The sequence below is a fragment of the Camelus ferus genome, chromosome 1, assembly GCF_009834535.1.
Source record: "Camelus ferus isolate YT-003-E chromosome 1, BCGSAC_Cfer_1.0, whole genome shotgun sequence".
Lineage (NCBI taxonomy): Eukaryota > Metazoa > Chordata > Mammalia > Artiodactyla > Camelidae > Camelus > Camelus ferus.
The window spans coordinates 80,852,769-80,879,490 of record NC_045696.1 but is presented as its reverse complement, the minus strand read 5'-3'; the positions used below and the strand labels follow the sequence as shown (position 1 = coordinate 80,879,490).

The window sequence follows — 26,722 nt, the reverse complement described above, 5'->3', positions numbered from 1 at the left end:
TTCATGTTGAATTTAAGATATAGAGACCACCGTAATTTACACATTGTAAGCTAATTGGAATAAATAGTACAGAGTCACTGGATCAAGCTAAAAAAAGTCCTATTTCAGATAGAGAGAAAAAAAGGATATTAATTTGTGAAGAGTTTTAGGAAGAGTGAGAAAGGAATCCTCTTATCAATTATCCTCAAGTGTTTACTATGTCCTAAGCACCATTTTAGAATCCACGATGATCCTCCCTGGTATTGTATTTATGATTATCCTGAATTATCTGCATTCAAAACTTTGATTGTTTATTTAAATAACTTGTCCAAGGTCACTCCAGTTGTGTCAGTGTTGAATTTATAAAGCAGATCGGTCTGGCTCTGAAATCTCATGGACTTGGTTATAGAGGTTCATAACTATTGATTTTATTTTATGGGCTTGAATGTCGATAGGTTAATCATTCATATGAAGCTGAAGTTCCATAAGAACAATAGATATTCTCTACTTTAATCACCACCCTTTGAAGGGTTCCTACTGGCCCCACTGTCTTTACAATTATGGAAATAAATATCCCAAAGGCCTCCTAAACTTCTTCTTAGCCTTTTATTTTTATGGTTCATAATAATTTATAAGATTGCATGGAATTGCAGTCAGCCCAAAGGCTTTGAAGATTTGTTCATGCTTTTGTGAAGACCTTACCATTTCATAATGGAAAATGAACCAAATTACTTGTTCATCACCGCCTTCACTTAAGTGCATGGTTGCTTTGTGTTGACTTTTCATCCAACAATTGTACTGCTGGTTTATTCTTGAATATCAAGCTGTAAGGCCATCTACACTCCTGTGTTGTCACATCATTATTTATTAGCCCATGTTCTCTTTGACCTAAAGTAATTAATGATGGTGGGTGAGCAGCTGTCACAGTTACAGCCTATCAACCAGCAATGGGGTCAGGCCTACAGTGTTTACACTTGAGATAATGTAATTGATTTTGCTACCTCCTTACAGAATCATACTGCAAGATCATTATCTCTTTTGGTACCAAGTAGTGATGGTGCCCATGGAGCCATAACTGCAGCTGTGTTTTGTTTCTATTTGCATCTGTATCTGGGAAGTAAAAAGGATTCTTTTTCCCCCTGGTGTTAAATATTAGAGTTCAGAAATCTTTGCAGGGAACATTTAATTATCTCTAGTTATTTAGTGGTAAAAATCAGAGGATTTTAGAGCTTTCTTCTGATCTTAATTTACAACATGATTGGCAAGACCATTAAAGGGAACAGGTACTTTCCCTTCCAGATACTACATGCATAAACACTGCCTTCGCCAAAACACAAGAATAATAATATCGACTACAGCTATTACTGTTAAAGTAAATATTAACATTAGATACTATTTGCTGAATATGTACTATATGCCAGGCACCATACAAAAAGATAAATTGCACGGTCTCATTGACTCCTCACAACAACCTTAGGAGCTGGGTCCTATTGTTACCCCCATTTTTAAGATGGGAAGTTTAGAGAGGGTAGGAAGCTTGTCCAGGGCCACATGGCTGGCAGTGATGGGGCTAGACCTAACATTGGCTGATTTGACTCCAAAATCCAGCTCCTTAACCCACGAGGGGTAGAACCATGGGTGGCAGGAGGGATGAACACCAGGACAATTTTATTCCTTTATATACTTCTAGAATAAAACAATTCAAAGAGGAACAATAACCAAAAAACCCCTCAACTTTCATTTTGTGAGGATAACTGTGATTTACTTCTTGCTTCCCTTTCTAATGTAAGTTACAAAGTTCTCCCCATATTTTTTTCAGTATGTAATGTTTGCTTGCAAAGGGAAATAAATGAAATGGGATTTCTAAACCAAAAATCACATCATAATGTATGAATGTGAAATGAATTATAATTAGATCATTTACAACCAAACAGAATCATGGGGATTTCTTATCTTCTCATTTTTCATTCTGAAGAAATTAATTGGCAAATCTATACTATATAACCTCCCAAAACGTATTATACAGCAATGATTTGTACAGAACTGATTTGATGCTCCCTGAAATGCAAAAATCATAAATGTGTTTTCAAGTACTAAACTCAATCTCTAGAGACATAGTAAGCCTTGCATAAATATTTTTTAAGTTTAGCTGTCTTTCAATAAAGTAAATGATATTATCATATTTTACATTCCAGATTACATATTTTGAGAAAATAATATATCAAAAAAAAAAAAAAAAAGAAAGAAAGAAAGGAAGAAAGAAAGAAAACCGCAACTCAATGATTATTTGGATCTTTGAACTTTTTAAAGACAACATCAGTTCCACAAATATTACTGGAGGGCTGATTATGAGGCTCGGACAGATAACTAAATGTCAGTGATGCAGGAGACCAATCAGATGACCTAGGTTCATTCTTCCCTTATTATCAGTGTAACCCAGCAACTAACAGCTGCCAGGTTTCTCCTCTGTAAAATGCAAACAGGACAGACTTGCTATTACTTACATGTTTCCAAGAGCTAGAAGTTTAATTTCCAAATACTATCCTCCTCTTGAGCTTCACATCTAATCTAGTCCTGAAACCCCCAGAGCCCAGCAATCTGCCACTTACTCATCCTTCTTTCTTGGTTTCATATCAAAGCCACCATTTGGCCTAACACTGACTGCTTTTCTCCCTGAAGTGTTGAGACTGGAGATGATGGTGCTAAATAATCCGGACTTCCTGTGTCCACAAAACAGGAATTGGAAACTATGTTCTTTCTCTTTTTTTCCCCCTAGCTAGAAACAAAAACATATCTATAATTACACAAGAAATTTTTAGCATGAAACTCAGTTTTCATAGTTTTCCCTAAATCCTTTGACCTCCTTGCACAGCCTCTGTTCTCTGCCATAAGCTTTCTGAGTCATTTCCTTTGACATGTTCTAGAGTTAAATATTACCCTCTTTATAGTAGTATCAGCTCAGTTGTATCTTTGAATTTAAACAGATATTTCATTTCTACAGGCAAATACAAGTGTTAAGAGAAACCGATGTCTATTTCAAATATGAATGGATAAGAGTGCCAACTCTGGGCCATGCACTGCAAGCACATTACATGTATCACAATAGTCCTCACGACAATCACATTTAGTATCAAGGACATAGAGCCACAGCAGCTGACAGAGGCTGCACAGTTGTGAGTGGTGGGGCTGGTCTCGCTGCAGGGGCCATCTGGATGGCTCCCTGGCCTCCTCCGCTGGCTCAGCGGGGATCCCTGTCCCCATCACTCTTGCCAGTTCTCCCATGTAGACTTTGTTTATCATTAAAATTCTTTCCAAATAGATAAACAAGATTATACTGTACAGCACAGGGAAATATATACAAGATCTTGTGGTAGCTCACGGCGAAAAAAATGTGACAATGAATATACTTATGTTCATGTATAACTGAAAAATTGTGCTCTACACTGGAATTTGACACAACATTGTAAAATGACTGTAACTCAATAAAAAAAATTTTAAAAATTCTTTCCAGCTGTTTAAAACTCTATGATTCCTTTTTTTTTCACTTCCTTCCAAAGGAACTGGCAAACAACCTCCATTAGTGTGAGCTGAGGCAGCACAGAAAGCATTTTCAGTGATAACCCATGAATTTCACCTATGAAAAGAATGAAGCTGGCAAACACACATGTGCAAACTCCTCCAGATCTTCTCCAGTGCTCATAAGCTCTCAAATTTTGTCTTTACTGCTGGTAAACATAGCAAAGTCTCAATTTTTTATATAATCCATATAGTTACAAAAAAATGTTTATTGAGGCAGCAGAGTACCATGGCAGGTATGTGATTTTTGAGTCAAACAGCTTTCTGATTCTCCTTATGCTGAAACAATTTATTTATGGCTCTGACTTAAATTTCAGTTTCCTAATGCGTAAAGTGGATGTAATACTATTAAAGTAATGCATTTTAAGAATTAAACTATACAAAGTGAGTGGCTTAGAGCTTGAGCTATAGTAGATGCCGAAATAACGTTAGTTCCTTCTATGCCCTTAGCTATTTTAAGAGCTACAAGTCCTCTGTCCAAAGTCCACATATCAATATCAGAACTCTGTTCCCTCTTGAGGATAGGAATGAGCAGCCAGAGTTGTATTCTGGTGGTGGTCTGACTGTTTCCCACTATAGAGAACACTGTCACAAGTGTCTGCAAACAAAATGGATTAAGCTAATGAAGGTGCCTATTTCCCACTACAAACATGGAACTGCTGAATAAATTGTAATCATTTTTAGAAAATACTCAGTCAAGGATAAAAACAGAGGCAGCGGCAACAAACACAACAATGAAGGAAAGCTTTCAGTTCTAAAAGTAAAGAAACAAATTAAAATTACATGGGTACACTGGAAGTGAAGCTGAAGGGACCCAAAGGGTTTTGATTATGGATAAAGGGTCTGTGATTATTTTCTGTCCCCATGTGACTGTTAGAAGACATGATCCCAGGACTGTGGGAGGCAGGGGCCTAGATGTAAGACTCCTACGAAAACAGAGAGCCTCAAAGAACTGCACTATCTGTTTAAAAGAGACTAGAAGTATGCCCAGTAGCTCTGGAAAGAAATTGCATGAAATTGTGGAAACTACAAAATTAGAAACTTTATATACAAATTATCCAGGATGACAACGTCCAGCTTTCAGTAATGGAGGTCTAGCTCCCATTCGGTCAGCTATCTCACAGAAGATGACTATGAATTCTGGACAAAGTATAAAAAGTAACTGACTGAAGAATAACCAAAAGTAAGCAGAAACTGGAAAGAAATCAATATTTGGAAGAAAGGAATGGAGCTGTTTTTGTCCAATGGCACACCCAGTCCATGCCAAGTGGGGTAACTAAAACTCAGACAGAAAATCCATAATTGTACTGACCTAAAGAACCAGGAAAGAGGTCTAATAGCAATTACAACAGCTTAAAAATAAATGACAAACCTAGACTTGGAGAAGACATACATAGAATATGTAAAGAACTCCTATATAAACAGAAAAAGAAGATCCAAAATCCAATAGAAAATATGCCTGGGGTAAAAAAATATATAGATATAGATATATATGCAATTTACAAAAGATGAAATTTGAATTTCCAGTAAACCTTTAATATTCTCAACCTTTCCAGTAATCAGGAACATAATATTAAAACAACAATAAGATACTTTTTCAAATCCATTGGATTAGTAAAATTTTTGCAAGCCTGAAATTAAAATGTACTGGTGAGGTAATACCAATACTTCTCGTTCACTGCTTGGTAGAAGTGTGGATTGAAATTACCTTTTGGAAAGCAACTCTTGGGCATGTATCTGGAGGGAACTCTAATTTGAAAAGATACATGCACCCCACTGTTCAAAGCAGCACTATTCACTAGCAGCCAAGACACAGAAACAACCTAAATGTCCATCAACAGATGACTGGATAAAGAAACTGTGATATAGTTTTACAATGGAATACTACTCAGCCATAAAAAAGAAAAAATAATGCCATTTGCAGCAACAAGGAATGACCTGGAGATTGTCATTCCAAGTAAAGTAAGCCAGAAAGAGAAAGAAAAATACCATGTATCACTCCTATGTGGAATCAAAAAAAAAAAAAAAAAAAAAAGACACAAATGAACTTATTTACAAAACAGAAAACAGACTCACAGACATAAAAAACAGACTTTTGGTTACCAGGGGGAAAAGGGGTGGGAAGGGATAAACTGGAAGCTTCAGATTTTCAAATACTAACTACTACATATAAACTAGATAAACAACAAGTTTCTACTGTATAGCACAGGGAACTATATTCAATATCTTGTAGTAATTTATAATGAAAAAGAATATAAAAAGGAATATATGTATGTATATGTATGCCTAAAACATTATACTGTACACTAGAAATAGATACAATATTGTTAACTGACTATACTTCAATAAAAAATAATTTAAAAATATATGTAAGTACAAATAATAATTATTAAAATTGTAACTCACATATAGTCTTTTCCTCATTTTAACACATTCTCCTAGACTTGATCTCACATGAGCTTCAGCATACCCTAGAAAGGAGGTATTCCTGTCATCTCCACAGCAGAGGTGAGTAAACGGAGGCTCCAAGAGAACGAGGCCCAGGGCCCGGCCATGCGGCTGTGCTGTGCAGTGGGCCGGGGCTCAAACATTCCCCGGCCAGGGAAATGGCAGAGAATAGATATTTCAGACTGAAAACGGATATGGAGGAGACTTCCTATTAGGGAAACGTGGCCCAGCTAACACCTGGATTCTAGCTGACAGGCAGCTTAGTGGTGTCGTGTGACTGCCTGAAGAGTCCCGAGTTTGAATCTTCATTCCACCACTTATTAGCTGTGTAAACTGACAGGAGTAACTTATCCTTTCTGTGCTTCAATTTCCCAACCCATGAAATGGGGAGAGTGGTAATGTCTACTTCATTGAACCGCTGTGAGGGTTAAATCAGTCAACATAGAAAATGCTAAAAACATGTGACAATGAATATATATATGTTCATGTATAACTGAAAAATTGTGCTCTACACTGGAATTTGACACAACATTGTAAAATGATTATAAATCAATAAAAAATGTTAAAAAAAAAAAGAAAATGCTAAAAATAACAATCTGGGCTAAAGTCGTGCTATGCACATGTTAGCTGCTGTTTATTATAAACTGGCCTTCTTAGTTTTTTAAAGTAAAACAAGATGAATAATGAAGTCAAGGAGTTCCTCAAGACTCCAAGAAATAATACTGAGTCCATTGCCTTATTTAAATTCTACTGGTAGTAGCAGTTTTCAATAAGCCATTTGGAAAAAGAGTATTTTCAGATTTCTTCAGCAGAATATGTAAAATCTCCCTCTGTTCCAACAGACAACTTTCCTAGATTTGTTCCTTTTACACTTCTTGATTTAAGAGCCATATGTTTCTTCCTAAACCTAATCCTAACAAATATTATGCTACTCACAGAAGTATGTATATTATAAACTTACCATTCCTTATTACATAGTTTCACTCACAAAGCATCTATAGGAAATTCTTAGCAACCTTGTAATATATCACAGTACTACAGAAAATGACAGCCAATCATCTGCATGTTATTTCAAGATTTCACACTCATTAGTTCACCCGTTTAACACCATGACCAATAGTCACTCCTACATAGGTATGCGTCTGGAAAGGATACCTGTGAAGATGCTGTTCCTTGACTCAAAAACATACAAAGTTGGGCCCCTCAAGTCTCCTCACCCCCTGTCACCTACACAGACACAAGCCACAGTTCAAGCTCACTATTATAAGCATTCAAGGCACTTTCTGATCTGGCCTCAAAATGCCTTTACAGCCCAGCCTTCTACTCCATCCAGCTCCATTCATTCACTCCTGTCTGGTCAGACAGGTCCTAGGGATTAAGCCTTCATCTAATCAGTCCTCTGGACCCAACTGCAGATTTACAGGAAACGCAGAGGGCAGAGGGAAACGCTAAGCTGTACCATGAGGATGCAATCAGCAAAGCCAGATTGCGGGCTACTCTGCAAGTCAAAGAGCCGGGGTTCTTCAACAGAAAACTTACAAGGAAGAGGATACAAGAGATACTGCAGGTTAAAAGTGGCTCAAAATTCATATCAAATAGGAAAATGATAAAGCAGTCATGATTAAACTTGACTGTCTAGGGATGACGCTCAGGTGATGAAACAATGAAGAAACACAAGGGTAGTGATTGCTTTGGAGATCAGGGGGTTGGCACTGAGATGGGGCATCTGGAACTGGCTTCTGGCGTGCCTGGCACAGGTCTGTTTGTTGACTTGAGTAGTGGTCACAAGGGTGTTTGAGTTATAATCATGCACTAAGCTATACCTTTGGCCTTGGTCCTTCCCCCACCCATGCATCTTCTTCTGTCATTTAAATACTCCCCTCCTCCACTCCTCTGCCTGATGAGACCTTCCACACTGCATTTTACTAAAAGTCTCTTGGCTCTCCCCACCCATCCTTGGAAGATAGAGGTAGCAACTCCCTTGACTAAGTTTCCTACCACTGGGTTTCTCAGTCTTTGATGACCCTTGCATCTCAGAGGTTTAAGGCATGCCTTATCTCTTCTGTGATATTGTAAATGCTCGGGGACAGGAAGCTGTGTCATCCTCGCAGATGTATGTAGGAAGCACTCACAACTTTTTGCTGAGTAAAAAGTGCTAATCAATTGAAAGTTAGGTGAGAGCTTTGAATCCACTGGGTATATCCTGTCACAAGATCCCCATCTTCAGCCTCCAATCTATCCTTACTCACTCTTTTGGCTTATCTGCAGCCAATATACAGACCCTGAGTGCCCACCTGGGTTAAGAACATGGGCTCTTAATCCTGGCTCTGCCACTTAGTTGTCTTGTAACTAGTAACCTCTTGCTTTACTTCTATTACTTCTCTCTGAGCCTCAGTTTTCTCAGCTGTAAAACAGAGCTAATCTTACCTAATAGGATGGTAGAATATTGCATATAAGGTAGTTAACCCAGTACCTGACACAAAGTAACAACTTACTACATAGTCAATATTATAAATATTACTGTTACTATTAGTGTCATTAATAAGAAAGGTATGTTAATCATTAAGTACTGATAGTGTGGCCAAGTGAAGTAAAAACATGAAACCTAGGGACAGACATGTTTACTCAAACTCAAACTGTGAGAATTAGAAGACTCAGTGTATTTATCATTCCTTTGGTCTCCATATTACAAATCCAGGATTTTTTTTCCTGAAGCGAGGTTATCTGATTGCATCACTTTCGCTCTTACTGAACTGTGAGCTCCTTGGGAGCCCAGAATGACAATGTACTGAACTTGTGTCCAGTCTCTCCCGTCACAGCCCCATGGCTAGCCTCTCTATGTGACCACAGCCCTCATGCCCCTCTGGGCCTGGATTCGGCCCCCTAATTCTGACCTCTGCACTTTGGGGGCTTTTAAGCTCCTTGCCATCTCTGAAAGGAATCAAGTCTGGTCTGTCTCATTTCTTTAGCATCTGATGAAAAGAAATGAATTAAAAGAAGAAAGTGAATTGCACCATCAATGGGCACTAATTTACTCTGTGTGTGTGTGTGTGTGTGTGTGTGTGTGTGTGTGTGTGTGTGTGTGTGTGTGTGTGTGTGTGTGTGTGTGTGTGTGTCTGACCAAAAACAGAAGCTAACGCAACCCAATTCAATAACCCTGTATGACGCACGTACTTGCTGGCAGACACTGGGTAAGAATTGAGGATACAATCTTTAGTCTGATGAATCCAGGTCAGTGACATCCAGTACACATGAGGATCTAGGTAATCATTTGGTTCCACCTCCTTCCATGCACTGAGAAGACAGAGCCCAGGGTCACACAGAGAGAGCAGAGTGAAATTGGAACTCAGGCCTCTTTCACGTCCTGCGTGCTCCCACAAGTCTGTTTCAGGGGCAGAGTCTTTCCAGGTAATGTAGCTCTGAACCAAGACAAAATGTGTAAGGAGTACGACCGGACGGGCTGGCTAAACCGCTATTGTCTCAGCGGCAGGCGGATCCTGATCAGTAGGTGTGGACTGGCTGCCAGCCTCGCTGGGAAAGAGCTGGTTTAATCCTCACTCAAGACACTGCTGCTCCCATGAGTGTCACTAAGAAACAGAGCTAGTCTACTGACACCTGACTCTGTGACATCCCTGGGGGCCAGAAGCACATGGATAGCCTCAGCGTTAACAAGAAATAGCAGACTGAAAGACAGACAGGCTGCCAGAGTTTGGTGAACTAGAGAGAGGCAGTGTGTGCCAGCCAGACTGGCCACCTAGCTTTCTAGGCGTGCTCTGTGCGGGTTTCTCAGGCAGCTGGGGATGATGTGACTCATTAGCGGGTACTTACTGAGCAGCCAGTGTGCTGAGCCCCATGCCAGGCGCTGGGGACACAAAATGATCTCACATAATTTACCTGACTGTGAAAAGAGGGGAGGAGCACTCTCATTACTCCTGCCTCACCCTATGTATTTTGCCTCCTCCCCCAACAAAAGCCCAGAAGAGCGACCCTCGTCCCAATTCTCCTCCCACCCACCTGTTCTTCTTTCCAACGCTCCATTAATCAAGCCCCTTATTAACCTCCCTTGCTCCCATGGGTTTTTCCTGTTACCACTTAAAACAGTCTCAAGCATCTCAATTACATGTATGTTCCCCTCAACTTCTCACTTCTCTCTTGCTGTGACTAGTCAAGCTTTTGAAGGATTTATGTTTCCCCACTCAGCTGGACGGAACCAAATGTGCTCCATGCTCTCCAAATGCTCAGCCTTCCAACAGGCAGCTCCCTCAGTGGCTTTGCCTTCCTCCAATTTCCTTCTTTGCTTTATTAACTCCTGTCATTCATTCTGAACTGCCCCCTGGTGCCACCTCCTCCGGGAAGCCTCCCCTGACTTCACAGGCTGATTTATATGCCTTTTCTCGGTGCTTCTACAGCATCTAGGTGAGTCCACTGACAACATTCTTTCCCACTTGACCCCTGCCTCCTCTAGAAGACTCTCAGTTCTCTGAAGAGAGAGGCCATCTCAAGATTCTCACTTCCTAGTGTCTACTGGGCTCTCAGTAACTGTTTGTGGACCAAACGAGGAATGAATAATATGAATAACATTCAGAATAGCTCTTTGTACGGGCAAAACAGAGAACAACACGTGCAGATTACAAAGCATTTTTCACACATACATCTTATTTGACTTTCCTAACCCTTCAGGGCAAATGGTATTATTTTTAACCCTCTTTTCAGCTGAAGAAGAAATGATCCAAAATGATTAAGAGGTCTGATCATTAAGTGAGGGTCATACTGTGTAAGTGGTAGGTCTGAGAGTCAAATTATGACGCCTGAACTTCTATTCTCCACTTTCTCCCTTCCCTATGAGCAACCATCTTCATATTCAGATTCTTGTACACAAGACTGTAAACTTTCCACATCGAAACCCGATTTCTGAAAACGAGCGTGCTTGCCTTGTGCCTAACCAAACTACTTACTAGAAGGAGCAGGAATGAATTCTGCTTAATTTTAGCCGAAGAAGTAAATCTAGAAAAGGAAATAAAACAGCCAGAGTAACAGAGATAACACTTCCATCTCCCTTCGGTGGGAGTGAATGAACATAAATGATTTAAGCATCATATCCTTTCACCAAACCTCAAAACATCTCAGATTTAGGGCTCGTGATGAAATGGCTAGAGATCTGCCCTGTGATACACTCTTTGTCATAGTCAGGAAATCCTCATTCTATCTGGTGGGACAGCAGGGAAGGCAACTTTTATCCAAGAATATCCTTGATACTTAGCAATACTCCCACAAGCTGTTAACACTCCCTCTGCCCCTTCGAGGCCTCACAGCCTTGTTCATGCAGCCGAGAGCACAAGATCCATCACTTTGACTCCTCTCTCACTGGAAACCTCTGCTCACTTGTCCCACTGTCCTGTTATGGTCTTCTGGAAAAACCTAACCCAGGCCAATCCAACTATCTGCCTCCTTGGCCCCTACCCCAGGGTTTCTAAACATGGGTGCAGAAAAAGCATCCAACTGCATGGACTGGTGTCTATGGAACCCAACCTCAGCCAGGCATACCCTGTGCTATCTCTCTCACCCCCTTCTCAAGGTCAACTTCTTAAGAAAGTTGTCTACGTGCTCCTCATATTTCATCACTCTTCCCTCAGTCTTCAACCCACTGTAACTGGCTCCCACCTCCACACTCAACCGGCTTTCACCGAAGTTTATAACCACCTGCATATTGTGCAATCCAAAGGGCTCCTCCCCTTCTTATCTCACTTAACCCTTCTGTTGCTTAACCCTTGACTCCCTTCTTCATCAGAGTCTCTTCTCTTGGCTTTGACATTCCCATGTTCTTCTAGCTTTCCTCCTCTCTCTCTGGCCACTGAGATGGAATTTTTTTGAGGCTGTTCTGCTCAGCTCTTACATGCTAGTATTCTTCAGGGTCCTAGGATCTTTCTTTCCCACTCTACCACCTCTCACACCTCTCAGGGTGATCTCATTCATTCTGATGGTTACAGGACAGGTTGATGTTTCCCTTCCTGGGTGTTTCTATGGTTCCCAGGTGATACCGCTGTTGGGTACATTCCTTTCCACTTGCCCTCTGTCTCCCCTGGAGGACTGGGGCCATCTCTGTATTCCCAGTCACCACTCCCGGTAACTGTTTCCAGCCTTGTTCTACTTCCTAAACTTCAGATCTATATACCCAACCACCTATGAATTTCCCCACTGGGTGAACTTAATATGCTTAAAATAGACTTTACCATCTTCCAAATCCCCAAACATTTCCCATTCCTAAGTTTCTATCCTGAATGAATTGAGAACATCACCTACCCAGCTGCATGAACTGCATCCTGGAACTCAGCCTCAGCAATTCTTTTCCCTGACTCTCTATATCCAATCAATCAGTAAATCCTGCCAAAGTCTAAATATCTTGATAACTATGGCAGGTTTGCGGAAATGGGGGGGGGAGGTGCAGTGTAGCTGGGCATAGAGTTAAGGACAGGTGATACTAAGGCATTAATCTCGAATTCCCCACCCATCGTCCCTCACTCCCCACTCTTGATGCTGGAGCCCTGGAGCTACAAAGCATTCTATAACAATAATTTGGGGCTGCCAAAAATAGGATTTTGTAGGATAAGTAACATTACTTTCATTTTTTTAATTACAGCTAACCAACAATGGTTTCACAAATAAAAAAAGAAACTGGGCTTAAGTCACTGGCTCTGCTCTCCTTACAGAGTTACTGCAGGGAACAATGATTTCCAGATGAGTCCCAGGTGTGGAAAGTGATGCCTTCGTGGAACCATCAGTCTTCAGTTCTGCCACCACATTTGAGAAACAATGCAATATTTAAGGTAAACAAGCTAAACTGGACGTGTGTGGAGGGTGAGGGCTGAAGGAAGGGAGGACAGAAGGAGTGATGAGAAACAGGCCAGGCCTAATGACGCGCGGGCATAGCTGACAGATTATCAACTCATCACTAAAACAGCACTAATACAAAGTTAACAAAAAGCCACAAAGTAAGCAGGAAGTGCCTTAAGTTGGCAGTTTCTAAGAGTTCCTTGTCAGGGTCCCTATATCTTCCCCCAAACTATAAGCAGTAACCAATATCATTAGAGGAATGGTAATATGGAAGGGGTTGGGCATACACAGTAGAAAGAGAAAAGAAAAATGTACTGGCAAAAATCTACAAAGACAGACAACTCTGAATATACTAAAAACTTTTGAATTGCACACTTTAAATGGGTGAAATTTACAGTTTATGAATTATATCCCAATGAAGCTATTTATTAAAAAATCTGCCAAGACATACGAATAATAAGCAGAGTTGTACAGATCAATCAACATAAACAATACTCAGAGAGTAGCAGGTAATCTTCCTTGATCCTATAGAGGAATAACCAGCAGCAAAAATCATTTTTACATTTCTTGTAACGAAAATAGACAAACTGCTACTTATAACCAAAAGACAAGGGGAAAAGGCATTGTCAAAACACTTACAGAAAGCAATCTGTCAACGCCCACACTGGCTATTGCTTTAATTCCACTTTTCACTATTGGAAGACTCTGCTTACTGAGGTTACTATGTTTTCACAAACACAACAGTCACATTGGGGAGTTTCTGTCAAACTAGTATCTTTTTAAGAAATTACGAAAGTATATATCACAAAAAGAACTATTACGGGCTCAGAAAAAGCATGTAAATCTCAATGGCTAGAGAAACAATCAGATGAAGAAAAGGCAAATTCTGAGTCAGTGATCATTTCCTTTTCAAGACAGGGTTCGAAAGAAGGTACAAAAGATAGATGACAGGTAGAAACACTCAGCTCCTCATAGGCACACATGTGTTTGTGCCTGGTACTCGTTGGAAAGGAGGCAGGGTACAAGTTTTTCTTAGACTCTATTTGAAAAGCAAGTTAGTTCATGTAAAGACAGAGTTCTTTTTAAATCACTTTAAAAGGTAGATGCCAAAGTAGAAGGCAGGTGTATGCTCAGAATATGATCCACTGGAATGGAAATTAACTATGCCTATCCTTTGATCTTATGCAGTTTCAGCTGACCAAGCAAAACAGTTCAGCCGATACAAAGCAAAACAGAAACCTATCCTTCAATTTCTATCCTCGGAGTTACCTCGCTCAAACCCAAGGAACCAAACGTAACTCACTTTCGGTTTTAAGTTAGAACATGTTGAATCCACAGTGACTCAGCAGATGGGTTTCACTTAATTAAAGTCGTCTGAAACCAAGTTTTCTTTACTGTGACTTTCCAACAGAAGAAACAGCCAAGGACAGAATTAGGCAGGAAGAGCACTGGTCTCGGAGTCAAAATTTTAGATGTAATCTCGACTCCAAGGACTCCCAGGTAAACCAATTCAATCTCTTTTGAAATTATAGTTTCCTTTGAATTTTTACATGCCTGCATGCCAAGCACACAGTAGGTGTTCAATAAATGCTTTCTGAATTATTACTACTAATAGCTAACATTTACCAAGCACTTAGTAAGTCCTTTATATGCATTATATCATGTAATACTTATGATAACCCTACAAAGTAGGTTTTCGTATTATCTGCACGTCACAAATTCAGAAACTGAGGTTTAGAGAGATTAGTAATGTGCCCATGTGACTCAACTGCTGAGTAGCAGAGAGGACGGCATGGCCCAAGGTTCTTAATCAAAGTGAACTTGAGCCTGCTGCCCCTCTGAGCACAACGGGGCACCGGCCAAAATAATCAGTCCTCAATGAACATATGAGGCTCCTCCAACTTAACGTTGGTTTTATTGCTTGCTTTTTCCCACCACCTGTCTTCCTGGGAGCACTGGCAATAAAAACCTTGGGATCCTTGTTATTCAAAATGTGGTCCAGGGACCTGGAACATAGATAGGCATCACCTTGAAACTTGGAAATGTAGACTCTTGGTCATAGTCCAGAAACAGAATCTGCACTTTAACGAGATACCCAGGTGATTCATAGGGACCTCAGTTGGAAAGGCACTGGTTTAGACTAGCTCCAAAATGACGCTCTTTACGACAGGAGGAAAGAAGGTCTGAGAAGGAACACACAACAGAAATGTTATAGTCGGTGAGAACAAAGCCAGCTTGCTACGGCTGTGTCAGGACTGCAATTCACCTACATAACAACACACAAATATTTATAAAGAACCTTAAAGCCCAGGGAATTGATGATAGAGGTAACAGCTGAATCTGCAGGGAGTGTGTCTACAGTTCCACACCCTTCTAAAATCCCCAAACCTGTGTCTTTAGAACCATGTATCATACAGCAAATAAAAATACATTAAGTCTTTAGCAAATACTAAATCGCTCATCAGGCAAAGAGTTGAGCTGTGCTGCGGACTGATGAAACTTAAGATTCGTATGATACTACCACCTTCGTTCACAGCCTAGGAGTCACCTCTTAACAAGGGAGCTTTTTATCCTTTTGAATACTGACACATTTTTTGAGCACAATACACACGTGAGTCAACATAAATTTGAGTTTAAACTTGATTTAAATTGGAGCTATTTCAATGTGTTATGGTTTCCTTTTTAAATGACACACCTACATTTTTAGACAGAAAGTCGTCCATATTTTTAGCCAAGAAGTACAGGACAGTAACCGTCCTCTCACAAGAGATGTGAGTTATGTTGGCCTTGGAGTCAGAATCTCAAGAACCATCTGAAGGAGTTAGCTTTCCCTCACTATTTCTTACCTGTTTAAAAAGAGTTCTAAAAAGTCAATAACCCCACACATAAAAGCCATGCACATGACTAAAAGTTGTCTTAGTAGGAGATGAGGTGTAGAGCTGACTTTTTTCTTTATTCCCACTTTTAAAATAAAAAATAAAACACATTTATTTCCTAGTCACAATTCTATACTTTTCAGAGCTAAAACAATGCATTGCATGTAGGTGGAAATTCATTCTCCACTTCAGTTCTATCCTTTTGGTCATTTGAAATCTACTAGGCAGGTTCTTCTCCTTACAGCCCTCAACTGTATATTCCTGGCACTTTCCACTTCCTTCCTGCCTCCATCTAGGGAGAAGTAGAACAATGAGAATGGATTTCTTGCTAATTAATCATCCAGATATCTCCTAGAAGGGTTTGCTTTCACCACAATGGATCATAAAAAAAGAACTGCTTTTAATTTCCAACCCATTTACTACATTACAGTCATGAATCGTCCTCTGGATTCAAAGATTTTCACCAAATAGCCCAGGGTTTTACAATAAAGGAAAAGGAAGACTTGGGCATGCTCAAAGTAAGGGGCAAGCAGGAAGCCGAGCAAAGTTTAGGGCAGTTGAGGCCCCCAAGGATTCTGACTCAGAGTTGAGGCCAGAGGCCACAGAAACAGGGAGGCACATATTAACCACAAACAAGCACTGAAGGGGGAACACACAGGCCTGAGTCAGACTATGATGGGGGACTCGGGGGCCTGAGGAGTCCCAGGAGAGAATCAAATATACTGGAGTTTCTCACAATGGACCCAATGCCCAACGCTACTAATGGTCTGTATTAAAAACCAGCCACAGTTGTGCTAAATCGGCCTCAATGCTGGTGGCATTGTTAATGAAGACACCACTTCCAGACATAATTTAGCAATATGTTTGTACAGTCACAAGAGACTTATACCCTTTGATATGGTAACCATGCTCGACAAACTTGGAGAAAGGGACACCCAGAAAGTAGGTCACTGCCAGGAACAAATGCAGACGTCTGCATTTAGGTTTAAACACACTCACAAGTACAGGCTGGAATGGCCTGCATTGGCAGCTGTCTTGTGCAAAAGCCCTGGGGATTTGGGATGAACCTACCTTACTTCAGTGTGCCTTACAGGGAGCAGCAAGAACGGTGGGAGCTGCAGTCGGCAGACTTGGGCCTGAATCCGGCTCTTCCTTCTACAGCCTGTCACAAGTCCCCCAGCTCCCTTAAGCTTGGTCTCCTCACCTACAGAATGAAGATACCCCATTTCCTTGATTCTAAGATGTGCTTTCTGTCTCCCTTCCCCCAACACACAGTTTAACTTCTCTGAAACTGGCATGACTATTGTATCTCATGTTTGCATTTAATGGGCTGGCATTTTCCTTCCTCTGTTTCTCCCTGAGAAGCTGAAATTTAATTGATGGTGTATCTTGTCATTAACAGTGTCTTAGAATCAAGGAAATACAGTAGTAGTGCTGGCCTCAGGATTGCTGTGAGGATTAAATGACATAACATATATACGGTAATTTGGCAGATTACCTTGAAAATAGTAATGGTCTCCCCCCAAAATGACACATGTTAACATTATTTTTAAAAAGCCAATGCACTCTTAGGCTACAATTATCTGAAGAGCAGTACCCAGAGAAGCAGCCGATCACCCCGCCTGCTAGTCAGTCTACACCTGGGGGACTGTATTCAGTCTGATGACCACGGAACGACAGAGGCAAAGCATGGATACTCAGAGAATAGGGACCGGGTTGGAGAAGCCTGCAAAACATGATATTATGAGGAATAGTTAAAACAATCTGGAGTTTTTAGGCTGAACAAACATGAGAAGCATTTTAAACATATCAAGACCTGTGGATGATTCCCCTGTGGTTCTAGGGGTCGGAGCTAGAACACAGGGATGGACATTCTGGAGAGGCCCACGTCACATCGGCATAAAGGAGAACTGGGAGCTCTCAGTTCTCCTTTATGACAGAGCCCTGGGGAGCGGAAAGCTTCCTAAAACAGGATGTGCTCCATGCGCACCTGGATGGGGCCGTGTCAGCGCTCTCCTGCTTGGTGTCAGAGGCTGAACCCTGTGTCCACTTCAAATTTAGAATGCCATGCCTGACTGTCCCTCCTCCAAACTCAGACCAGGCCTCTGGGGACCACCTGGAGCAGAAGTGGCCCCGAGGCCTCCACCAGCATGGGCTCCGCAGTCCAGGGAAAAGCTAGCACAAAACTGGCAACAAGTAAAGGGAGGAGGAGGACTCACTGGGTGCCCGGTATGGTAGCAGCTCACGTGGGAGGCAAAGACACAGTCTGGATGCAGAAGACTGGTAGATTCGAACTCAGCGGGCAAGAAGCAGTGCGTACTGGGACTCTAAGATAACACCGCCGGCCCTGACCTACTCCATGTAGAATGTTCTAGTTGGGCCCTAACGAATCCATTTAAGATGCAGACCAGTTTTCTGAATTACAGCAAACCCTTGGTGAGATCCACACTCTTTCCTTCAGCTGTAGGCCAGCTCCCTTCTTGCCCCAGTTACACACTTTTTTTTTTTAACCCTCTATCCATGCTTTAGTGGAAAACGTCTATCCATACCCTATGAGAAACTGCTGAGATCTCAGATTAAAAAGAAGTGTAACTTTGGACTGTATCTTCTTATCAACATGTATTTGAACACTGGGTACTAAGCTTACTGTGAACTTTGTGATTCAACTACATTGTCAGTGTTACAATCATTTTTATCTAAATCTCTCTGAGCAAAGGTACCTTGCTTACATCAGGCAACTAGTGGATTCTTCTGCCAAGTGAAAACGAATGGCACAGTAACCGACTGAAGGACCTCACAGCCTTACTCCCCCGATGATGCTACTTTTGACCCAAGAGAAGCCACAGGCTATGGCTTTCTGGCCATCTTCTCAGCTCTCAAAGTTTACCTACACATTTTTTGTTAAAGATATTTCTTATAAGTGATACCTCTGTAAACCCAGATGTAGTTAGGAATCCACATGACATAAGATCAAAATTCTCTCTTCCATGGTGTTGAGCAACTACCACATGTCAGGTGCAGGTATGGAGTGGAGGAGCACAAAGGTCAACAGCTCACAGTCCAGGGCTCACAGTCCAGGCCTGGAGACAGGCTTTTAGCAGCTAATTCTCAGAGCATGAAGAGAAGGGCAGTAGGAGCCCACAGCAGGAAGTGCTCAGCCTAGGGCATGGGGAAGGTTACTGCTGGGAAGGCACGCTGGAAAGGAATCTTGAAGACCAGACAGGAGCTCACTGAGCATATTCAAAAGGAAAGCATAGTCAAAGAAAAAGGAACAGCTACAGTGTGTGGGACTGTGTAACCTGAAGAATAAAAATATCCTTGCTTGTCTGAGCAAGAGAGCGAGACAGTGCTGTTATAATTGTTTTTAGATATCTGGGGGACTATCTGATTAGATATTTGCTTCTCCAGGTAAAAGGTACTATGATAATTAGAAAGGGGGCAGGTACCTACAAGAATGTACATTTCAGTTTAATACATACAAGAACATCCTAAAAAAAAAAAAGAGAGAACTAGTAACAAAGAAACTGGCTGTCTGGAGTAGACAATTTATAATTTTATAGTTTTGGAGTCAACTTGGGTTCTAATCCCAGCTTAGACATGGTAAATAGTGGCCACACATGCTGTGAGATGGGGACTCCCTATCACACTGTGAGCTCCAGCACCACACCGAGGTGCCGTCTCTGCCAATGTCTCATGTGTGGGGTTTGAAGGTGAACTAGAGACCACCAAGGTCCCTCCTAGGCCCTAGCCTGGGGCTCTTATTTGCTTGTTTCTGCCCACTTCTGATCCGGCAATATTCCCTCAGCTCACTAGGAAAGACACTAAGGGAATGTCCATTGAAAACCTGCTATACAGATGTTAGCTCTCACTGCTGCTGTCATTGCTACTTCCTCTGATACTAACTTCCCATTCACTTCATCATCCCTGGTTGTGTTTTATTCCTGTGAGTGTGTGTGTAAGGGTATACAGATATTCCTGCAAGCCAACTCAAATCCTTAGTAGGATATAAACGAAGCCAGGAAAAATAAAATAAAATAACCTTCTACAGTTTATTATAAATGACACTCATGACAACAATAGGTCACATTCACTTAACACTCATTATGCATCAGGCACTGTGGGAGGCCTTGTATATACATTATTTCATTTAATACAAGAACCCAAAAAGTTAAACTCTATATCATAACCCCCATTTTATAGATAAGGAAATTGAGTCTTGGAGAAGTCAAGTAACTCACTGAAGGTCCCAACTAACTAGCGGTCTAAACAAAAATTTTTGCAACATAGCCTACAACAATCTCATATTAATGGATAGGTACTCCCACATATTTTTAAAATTTGAATACTGAATATTTTTTATTTGAATCTGGAATGCGGGGACTCTGGAAAACAAAAATAAGCTGCTTAAGCTATGAAATAGGTGACAACACTGAGCTCATTTGGTCTTAATCTCACATTTCCGGACACTGTTGAGAAGGGTCCACAGAGTAACCAGGTCACGCTCGTCTAAGTGGTCTTTCAGCATCAAATCAAAATTTCCAGCTTTCTCACTCATTGTATGATTCCATTCATGTGAAATGTTCAAAATGGGCAAATCTAGAGAGATCTACAGATAGCAGAAGAGAGGTTGCCCAGGGCTGGGTGAGGAAGAGAGGGGAGAAGGGAGACTGGGTACAAGGTTTCTTTCAGGGGTGAAGAAAATGTCCTAAAATTAGATTATGGTGATGGTTACAGAACTCTGTAAATCCACGAAAGGACACTGAATTGTACGCTTTGAAGGGGATAACTTTGTGATAGGTAAATTATACGATATCAATAAAGCTGTTACAAAACCGTTCCCCGGGTTCAGTATCAAGTGATCTCTAGTCACTCCACATGGCCTGAGTCTTCCAGAACAAACATGAAAACCAGATGTGCATTAAGTAAGCCAGCACCCAAGAACAAAATGTTCAGACAACCACGACGAGACGGCAGACAACTCCTGTGAGGTCGGTAAGCTGTCCTCGGAAGCTTCAGCTTCTTCCTCAAGTGTCGTTAGGTAAGTGCCGAATGGTACTGGCTTCTGATTTTTACCAACCCAGGAAAAATGGAAGTATAATTTCATTCCTCATTGCTAAAATTTAAGTGAACAGAATGAAATCTTAAAAATGGCAGCAATAGGGGAATCAGAGGACCTCAAAAGGCCCGAAAAGACTTCAATCAAGTCGACTGGAACCTTGTGGCCGCTGGGGACTCAATCGTTCTGCGCTTAGAAAAGGAGGCGGAAGAACGAAGTCAACTACTCTAAGGTTCTCCCCCACCTTCACTATTCCATCACACTATATCTGCTAAGGGTTGTGTCAGTACGTTGACTTGTCCCCTTCTAAACAATCAGCCACTGCTCTTTGACCAAGGAAGCGTCATCAAGACATCTGGACACACTGGAAATTCACGGAAGTGTCTTTCCTGGACCGAGATTTCAAGTATTCAAGTGAGCCTCCTCCCACATTCCTCATTAAATAAATGACAGTCTTATAATTTGATTAGCTATGATATCTGACTAAAATTTTAAACCTGGTACATAAAAATCAAAAGGCAGCTTCCTAACATAATGCGTAACTGCCGCAAAATAATTGTTCTCCAAAGTAAAACTTACCCTCTCCTTTATAAAAGCTGATCTTGCATCAGCTCTAACCTGTCACTCCATCTTCTTAAAGGAAACCTTAAATTTACAAAATATTTGAGGAAGGGAGAACCATTCTTAGAGAGCTACCACTGAAATAGATGGTGGGTGATGTTAACTTAATATTCAATTTCGCTATATCTGGTTTTCATTTTTCTCTCTCCAGGAATAGTTTTTATTTGTTTAAATATAAAGGAACCCCATTTTTAAATATTAATATGCAGAAAAGTATAAGAAGAAAATTAAAACTGCCAGAAACTCCCAGGTTTAAAACGATCCCAAAGCCCTGTGAACTTAAGGTGACCACCTAGCCTGTCTCCCCAAGCATAACACACACAGAGACAGGCATGTTTAAAACATGGCCAAGTATGTGAGGCACAAATAGTCTGAACTTAAAGATTGTTTTCACTTAAAGATCTAACATCACCATTTCCTCATATTACAACGTTTCACAGGTAAAACTGTAACAGTTGCATAATGATCCATCATGCAACTTTCTTCCACTACTGTATGTTTTGATTATTTCCAACTTTTCATGATAACAAATAATACTTCAATGAGTATTTTTGAAATTAAAACTTTTACACCCCTACCTGGACAATTCCAATCTTTTGCCCTATTCCTTTTGTAATTTTCTCTGTTGGTTTTAGGAAGAGAAAGTGCCTCCCCATCCAAAAGTCAGAATTCTTACTGTATGATTGTTTTTCTTTCTTTCTTTTTTAAAATTTAACTCCTTAACCTATGGACTGTATTTTTATACATTTTTAAAGACTCCAAATGTATCTGTCACATGGTTGAGTTTTGGCCAGATCTAGAGTATGTTATTTGTCCAGCATTTTCAAATGCACATTTACGTTTTTAAAGGAAATACGTGTCTCATATTCTTGGCTTTCCACTAAGTTTCAGAAAGTCTTCAGGACGAATAAAATAACCAAAGCTTTGATTATCAGCAGGAAATCACAGTGGGCAGGAATGAAGAGGACTCCCGTACAGGCCAGATTAAAGCTAATCAATCAGGAGATCAAATTCCCAGCCTTAGTGGTTTTATTACTTCAGCCTTAAAAAGTCTCGAAAGTTCCAAGGTTAGCTTACGTAGTTGAAAGACAGTTTTCAAAGCTATGGGCTTATCCTCCATGTGGACTGGTCACCACTGGTCTCATTTACTCACCACGAGCAAGCTCTACGTCCCACCACTGGTCACTGGTTCTTGCCACTGGTCACCAGCAGAACAAGTGGGAAAGCAGAGCACAAGCTCACCCCCCCCCCCAGTGGAAAAGGAACACAAAGGACGTGCTTGCTGGTTGACAGTGGGTCAACAGAGGCATCTTTGAGCAGGACGGGCAGCACAGATGTCAGTATGTACATGGCTGCCTCCCATTCATAATAAAGTCTGGATTCTATTTCCCGAGGACATCAGCTTCTCATACCATGTTTTCCCCACCACGGCCTCCCTCCGAGGCACCCTACTATTACTGCTGACCAGCTGCTGTGACTTGGGACAAGTTATGCAGCCTTCCTGGGACAGTCCCATCAACTGTAAAATGGGGATAAATAAAGACAGCTGACCTCTTAGGGTTGTTGTGAGGGTTAAACAAGAGACTGAGAGCAGGACTGTGCTTTCTGAGCGTCAGTATTGTTATTACTACTGCCAGCGCCTCTACCACTCCTGCTACGAGTGCTGACACCATCACCCCCAGAAATGCCACACCAGACTTAAACTGGGTTCTTCAGAAGAAAAGAGGGACCGAGGAAGCCTACAGTCAGCTCAGCCCTGGGAGCGGAATCTGTCCTCAGCCTTCGCAGTCCCTCTGGGAAGCCAGCATTTACCGTCATTACTAAGATAGTGAATTTCTGGGGCAGGTGGTGTCACAACCTCCTTGGTTTTCTGTCCCTACTTTCTGATATGTAAACACAAGACCCATGCACATTGGCACTTTCCACGTGCAGAGCTAAGAACAAGAACCCAGGGAGGGGGTGCTTAGAGATGAAAAAGGCAAGGGGTGACATCCATGGATCTGACAACGCCAGAAACTGCAAATAAAGAGCCGGCAGCTCCCAACACATGCACCTCAAAGATGAAGACTGTGGGCAAGAAGGAGAGTGATCCAGGGTGTGGATGGAACTGGCTTACGGGAGAAAATGTATCAAGAGACTCAGCAGTCAGAAAGCCCACTCCTACGTCACAGTTACTCCTAGGTATTCATTTCTTTCCTCTGAGTCCTTTTCTTCTGACTTTCAACCTTCCCAGTGCTTTGGGTGTGAGCCAATTCCTGTTGAAACAGTTTGCCTAAGGATTTGTCTCCAACTTTGAAACTCAGATTCATTTTAATAGAAAATAAGGATCATATGCTTCTGGAACATCAATTATGTTCATAACCATCCAAGATTTATGGGACATCTAGAGGACTTTGAATGTTAACAAGAAAGCATGTTGGATAAAAATTAATTGGCTCAAGCTTAACTTAAAATTACATGATATGGAATGGGAAAAATGGCCGCCCGTCTCTGCTTGATTTTAGCCAAAAGGCAGAGCTGTAACAAAACTAAACCAGTCTGGCAAGATGAGAACAAGAATTGCAACGTGCGTGCCAAACCTAGAGTCAGGGGGAAGATTTGCTTAGATCCCAAATCACAGATTTTGAACTTGCTGTTGTACCGTCTTTTTTCTTCATGTTTGAAGGAAACTTGATGTAATGAAATCTAGGTTTTAGGGAGTTTCCCCTCTTATTCTATCCTTTGCCACATTGTTCATTTCTGTTTCTAATCAGCGGTATTTTGTTTTGTTATCATCTGTAGAAGAAAAGGCTGCAAAGCTCTTGGGAACACAGAAACTGAGATCTACCAGACATAAACCAGCCTCACATGAGCTTTTTAAGACTCTTCTCCGTGGCAACTAAGCACAAATGAGTCGTCAACGAGTAAAATGCCTTAACACTGTCCTTTAAAATCATCGAACAGCTACAATCAGACTGACAAAAGTCTTCCTTTAAATTTTTAAGTAATGGCATTTAATAATAATAGCATATATGTGCGGTAATAGCAAATATTAAGCAAGTCGTAGCAATCACTGCTTTGGGGGGAGTGGGACTTGCTGTTAAGGAAAATATCTGCAGAGGCAAGGTCAGCAACACAGCTAGCTGCACGCCCGTGTCTTGGTGGGGATAAAGCGCCGTCAGTTTCCCAGTCCTGAGATGGCACGGAGCCGCACCTTCACAACTTCAGCCTCAGCCCAGCTGGGACTGGGAACCGTAGCGTTCAGCAAGTCACCACAAAGATTTTTTTTAAGTACCGATTTCTGTCTCCTTTCCATCTCAATTTTACATTTTTTAAACAGAGGAGAACATGAGAGAACAGGCCCTTCCTGAAACACTGTATTTCCCAGGGTGGGGGAAAAAAAAAGGAGGAGATTAAAATGACAATAACAGCAGCATACTAGCATATTTTAAAACACTAGTGCTTAACCTGAACTAAAGCATACTTAAAATAACATAAAAGCAAGTCTATTTCATAAAGTGTTGCAAACTTGAAAATACCATCAAGTCGAACCACTCTTTTATAGACCAATTTCATGCCGATTGCTTTGGTGACGAGTGAACAAAGGTAAAATCACTCTCTGGATGTTTAAGTTAATGAAATTAAGGAAGACACTCCCTTGATATTTCATTCTATTCACTTAATTTCATTTTAATACTATTAGCGATACTTTTATGTCTTACAACACTCCATGTTGACAGTCATATTTACTGTTAGAGCAATCTCGGATTCTGAGGAATCACTTACAAATAAAAACAGTGACGGCTAAGGAAGGGGTTCAGTCCAGCTCGGTCCACTTGTACACATGCCCACATCAACTGTTATGCAGGTATTTTCTGAGGCTTTCTAGAAAAATTCCAGACTTTTCAAAGAGAACATTAAAACGGTATTCTGGTCCCTTGTAACTATAAGAAGTAGGCCCCAGAGAAAACCACGCATCAAGCAAACATGCACAAGTGTGTGAGGGATGACACTGGAGCTGGGTGCAATGCGCTGCTGCCTAATGTTCCAAAAAGCAAAATCAACTGTGTATAAAATCACAGGCATGCCTAGAAGGTAGACTGGGAAGACACAAAGAATGGAATTCTGAAAAAGGAACTGAAAATACAAACAAGTACAGAACTCCAGACTGCAAATCCAATACATTTATGCCATTTCTTGACTTCCACCTGCACTTAATATTGTCCAACAATGCACATACTAGGAGAACCATAAGCCCCAAACCTCTGTAGGATCAACAAACTCACCTTATTTTCTAAAAGAACACGGCAACAACATAAATGCTATGCTGTCAAATCATCGCCCCGTGAGGACAGAAAAAACAATCTGACATATGCAGCAGAAAGTTCAAGACGTTATTTACTAACCTGGTGCCCCTGTGAGAGTAGTCGCTTCATCTTGCTTTAAAGAAAGAATCCTTACTATGCAACTAATCTCCAAAGCAGCTGATAGCCGAGAGGAGAAAAAACTGACTACCACAGAAGCTACATACGCGGGGAAAGCAGTCGGTTCCCAAGCCCCGGTTTTGGCTGACTCCCCATAGGCAACTTAAGTCACAGCCAAGCCCACAAAGCACTTTAGCCTCTAAGCTTTAGGAATGAACTTGAAACCACTCCCATATGTTAAATAGACACTAGGCTGCTGTGAGAAATAAAACCCACATACAGAAAGAGCTAAGGCTTCAGGCTTCGTTTTTGTATTTGCTGCCCAAGAAAACTGTAACACCCTCACTCGCTTCTCTCCCCTCAGACGCTGTGTTAAAGTGACTCATTCATTTTAAACAAGAGGAATACAGTTTCCCCTCCATTAGGGCTGTGAAATGAGTTTTACATTGTTGCCCAAGTTGGTGGTGGTGGTGGAACATACAGCATTACAATTTCACATTGCCTAAGAGGGACACATGGAGCTATTGTTTGAGACTCAAAGGCACACACTATCATTACTTCTAGATTTAAAAAATATCATTAAATAAGTGTAAAAACCTCATTTATCACTAAAGCCAAAAAATTAATCTAAGTTCAAGAGGAAAATTCATCAAAGAACCTTCTAACTTCTGATTCTGACTTAATATCTATAAGCTTGAAAAGTCACTCATAATTCAGTTTCACCATCTAGAGATATGTTGTTTATAAAATAAAAAAGTTTTCTTTTCAGTTTTGTAATTTTGTATAGTTTAAACCGGAATTTAATATAACTCATGGTTTCAAAGGAAGAAATTTTTATTTATTTGTCATCCTACAAAAATATAATTAATAGTTTCATTAGGGCATTTATATCTTAAAGCAGCCAATAATGTTCCAGTGTATTGCTTGAGAAA

The 26,722-nt window shown here is 40.9% G+C and overlaps 1 protein-coding gene across 7 annotated transcripts in view; it reads right to left on the bottom strand.

Moving 5' to 3' along the window:
- The window catches only part of PLD1 (phospholipase D1), a 173,219-nt gene that overhangs the window by 104,195 nt on the left and 42,302 nt on the right, over nt 1–26,722 (bottom strand). The window contains exons 1-3 of one of the 7 annotated variants that reach the window (XM_032484386.1): nt 25,773–26,396; nt 17,308–17,436; nt 16,782–16,914 (exon numbers count right to left, since the gene is read on the bottom strand). The exons of 3 other annotated variants lie outside the window; for them this stretch is intronic. Coding sequence is in view for 1 of the 4 variants with exons in the window: in XM_014562080.2 (XP_014417566.2) it covers nt 16,782–17,008 (227 nt within the window). In the remaining 3 variants the exon portion in view is untranslated. Of the gene's footprint in view, nt 1–16,781; nt 17,264–17,307; nt 17,437–25,772; nt 26,397–26,722 lie in introns of those variants that run through there. 3 more of the 7 variants (XM_032484390.1, XM_006188093.3, XM_014562080.2) reach the window with 3 other exon arrangements.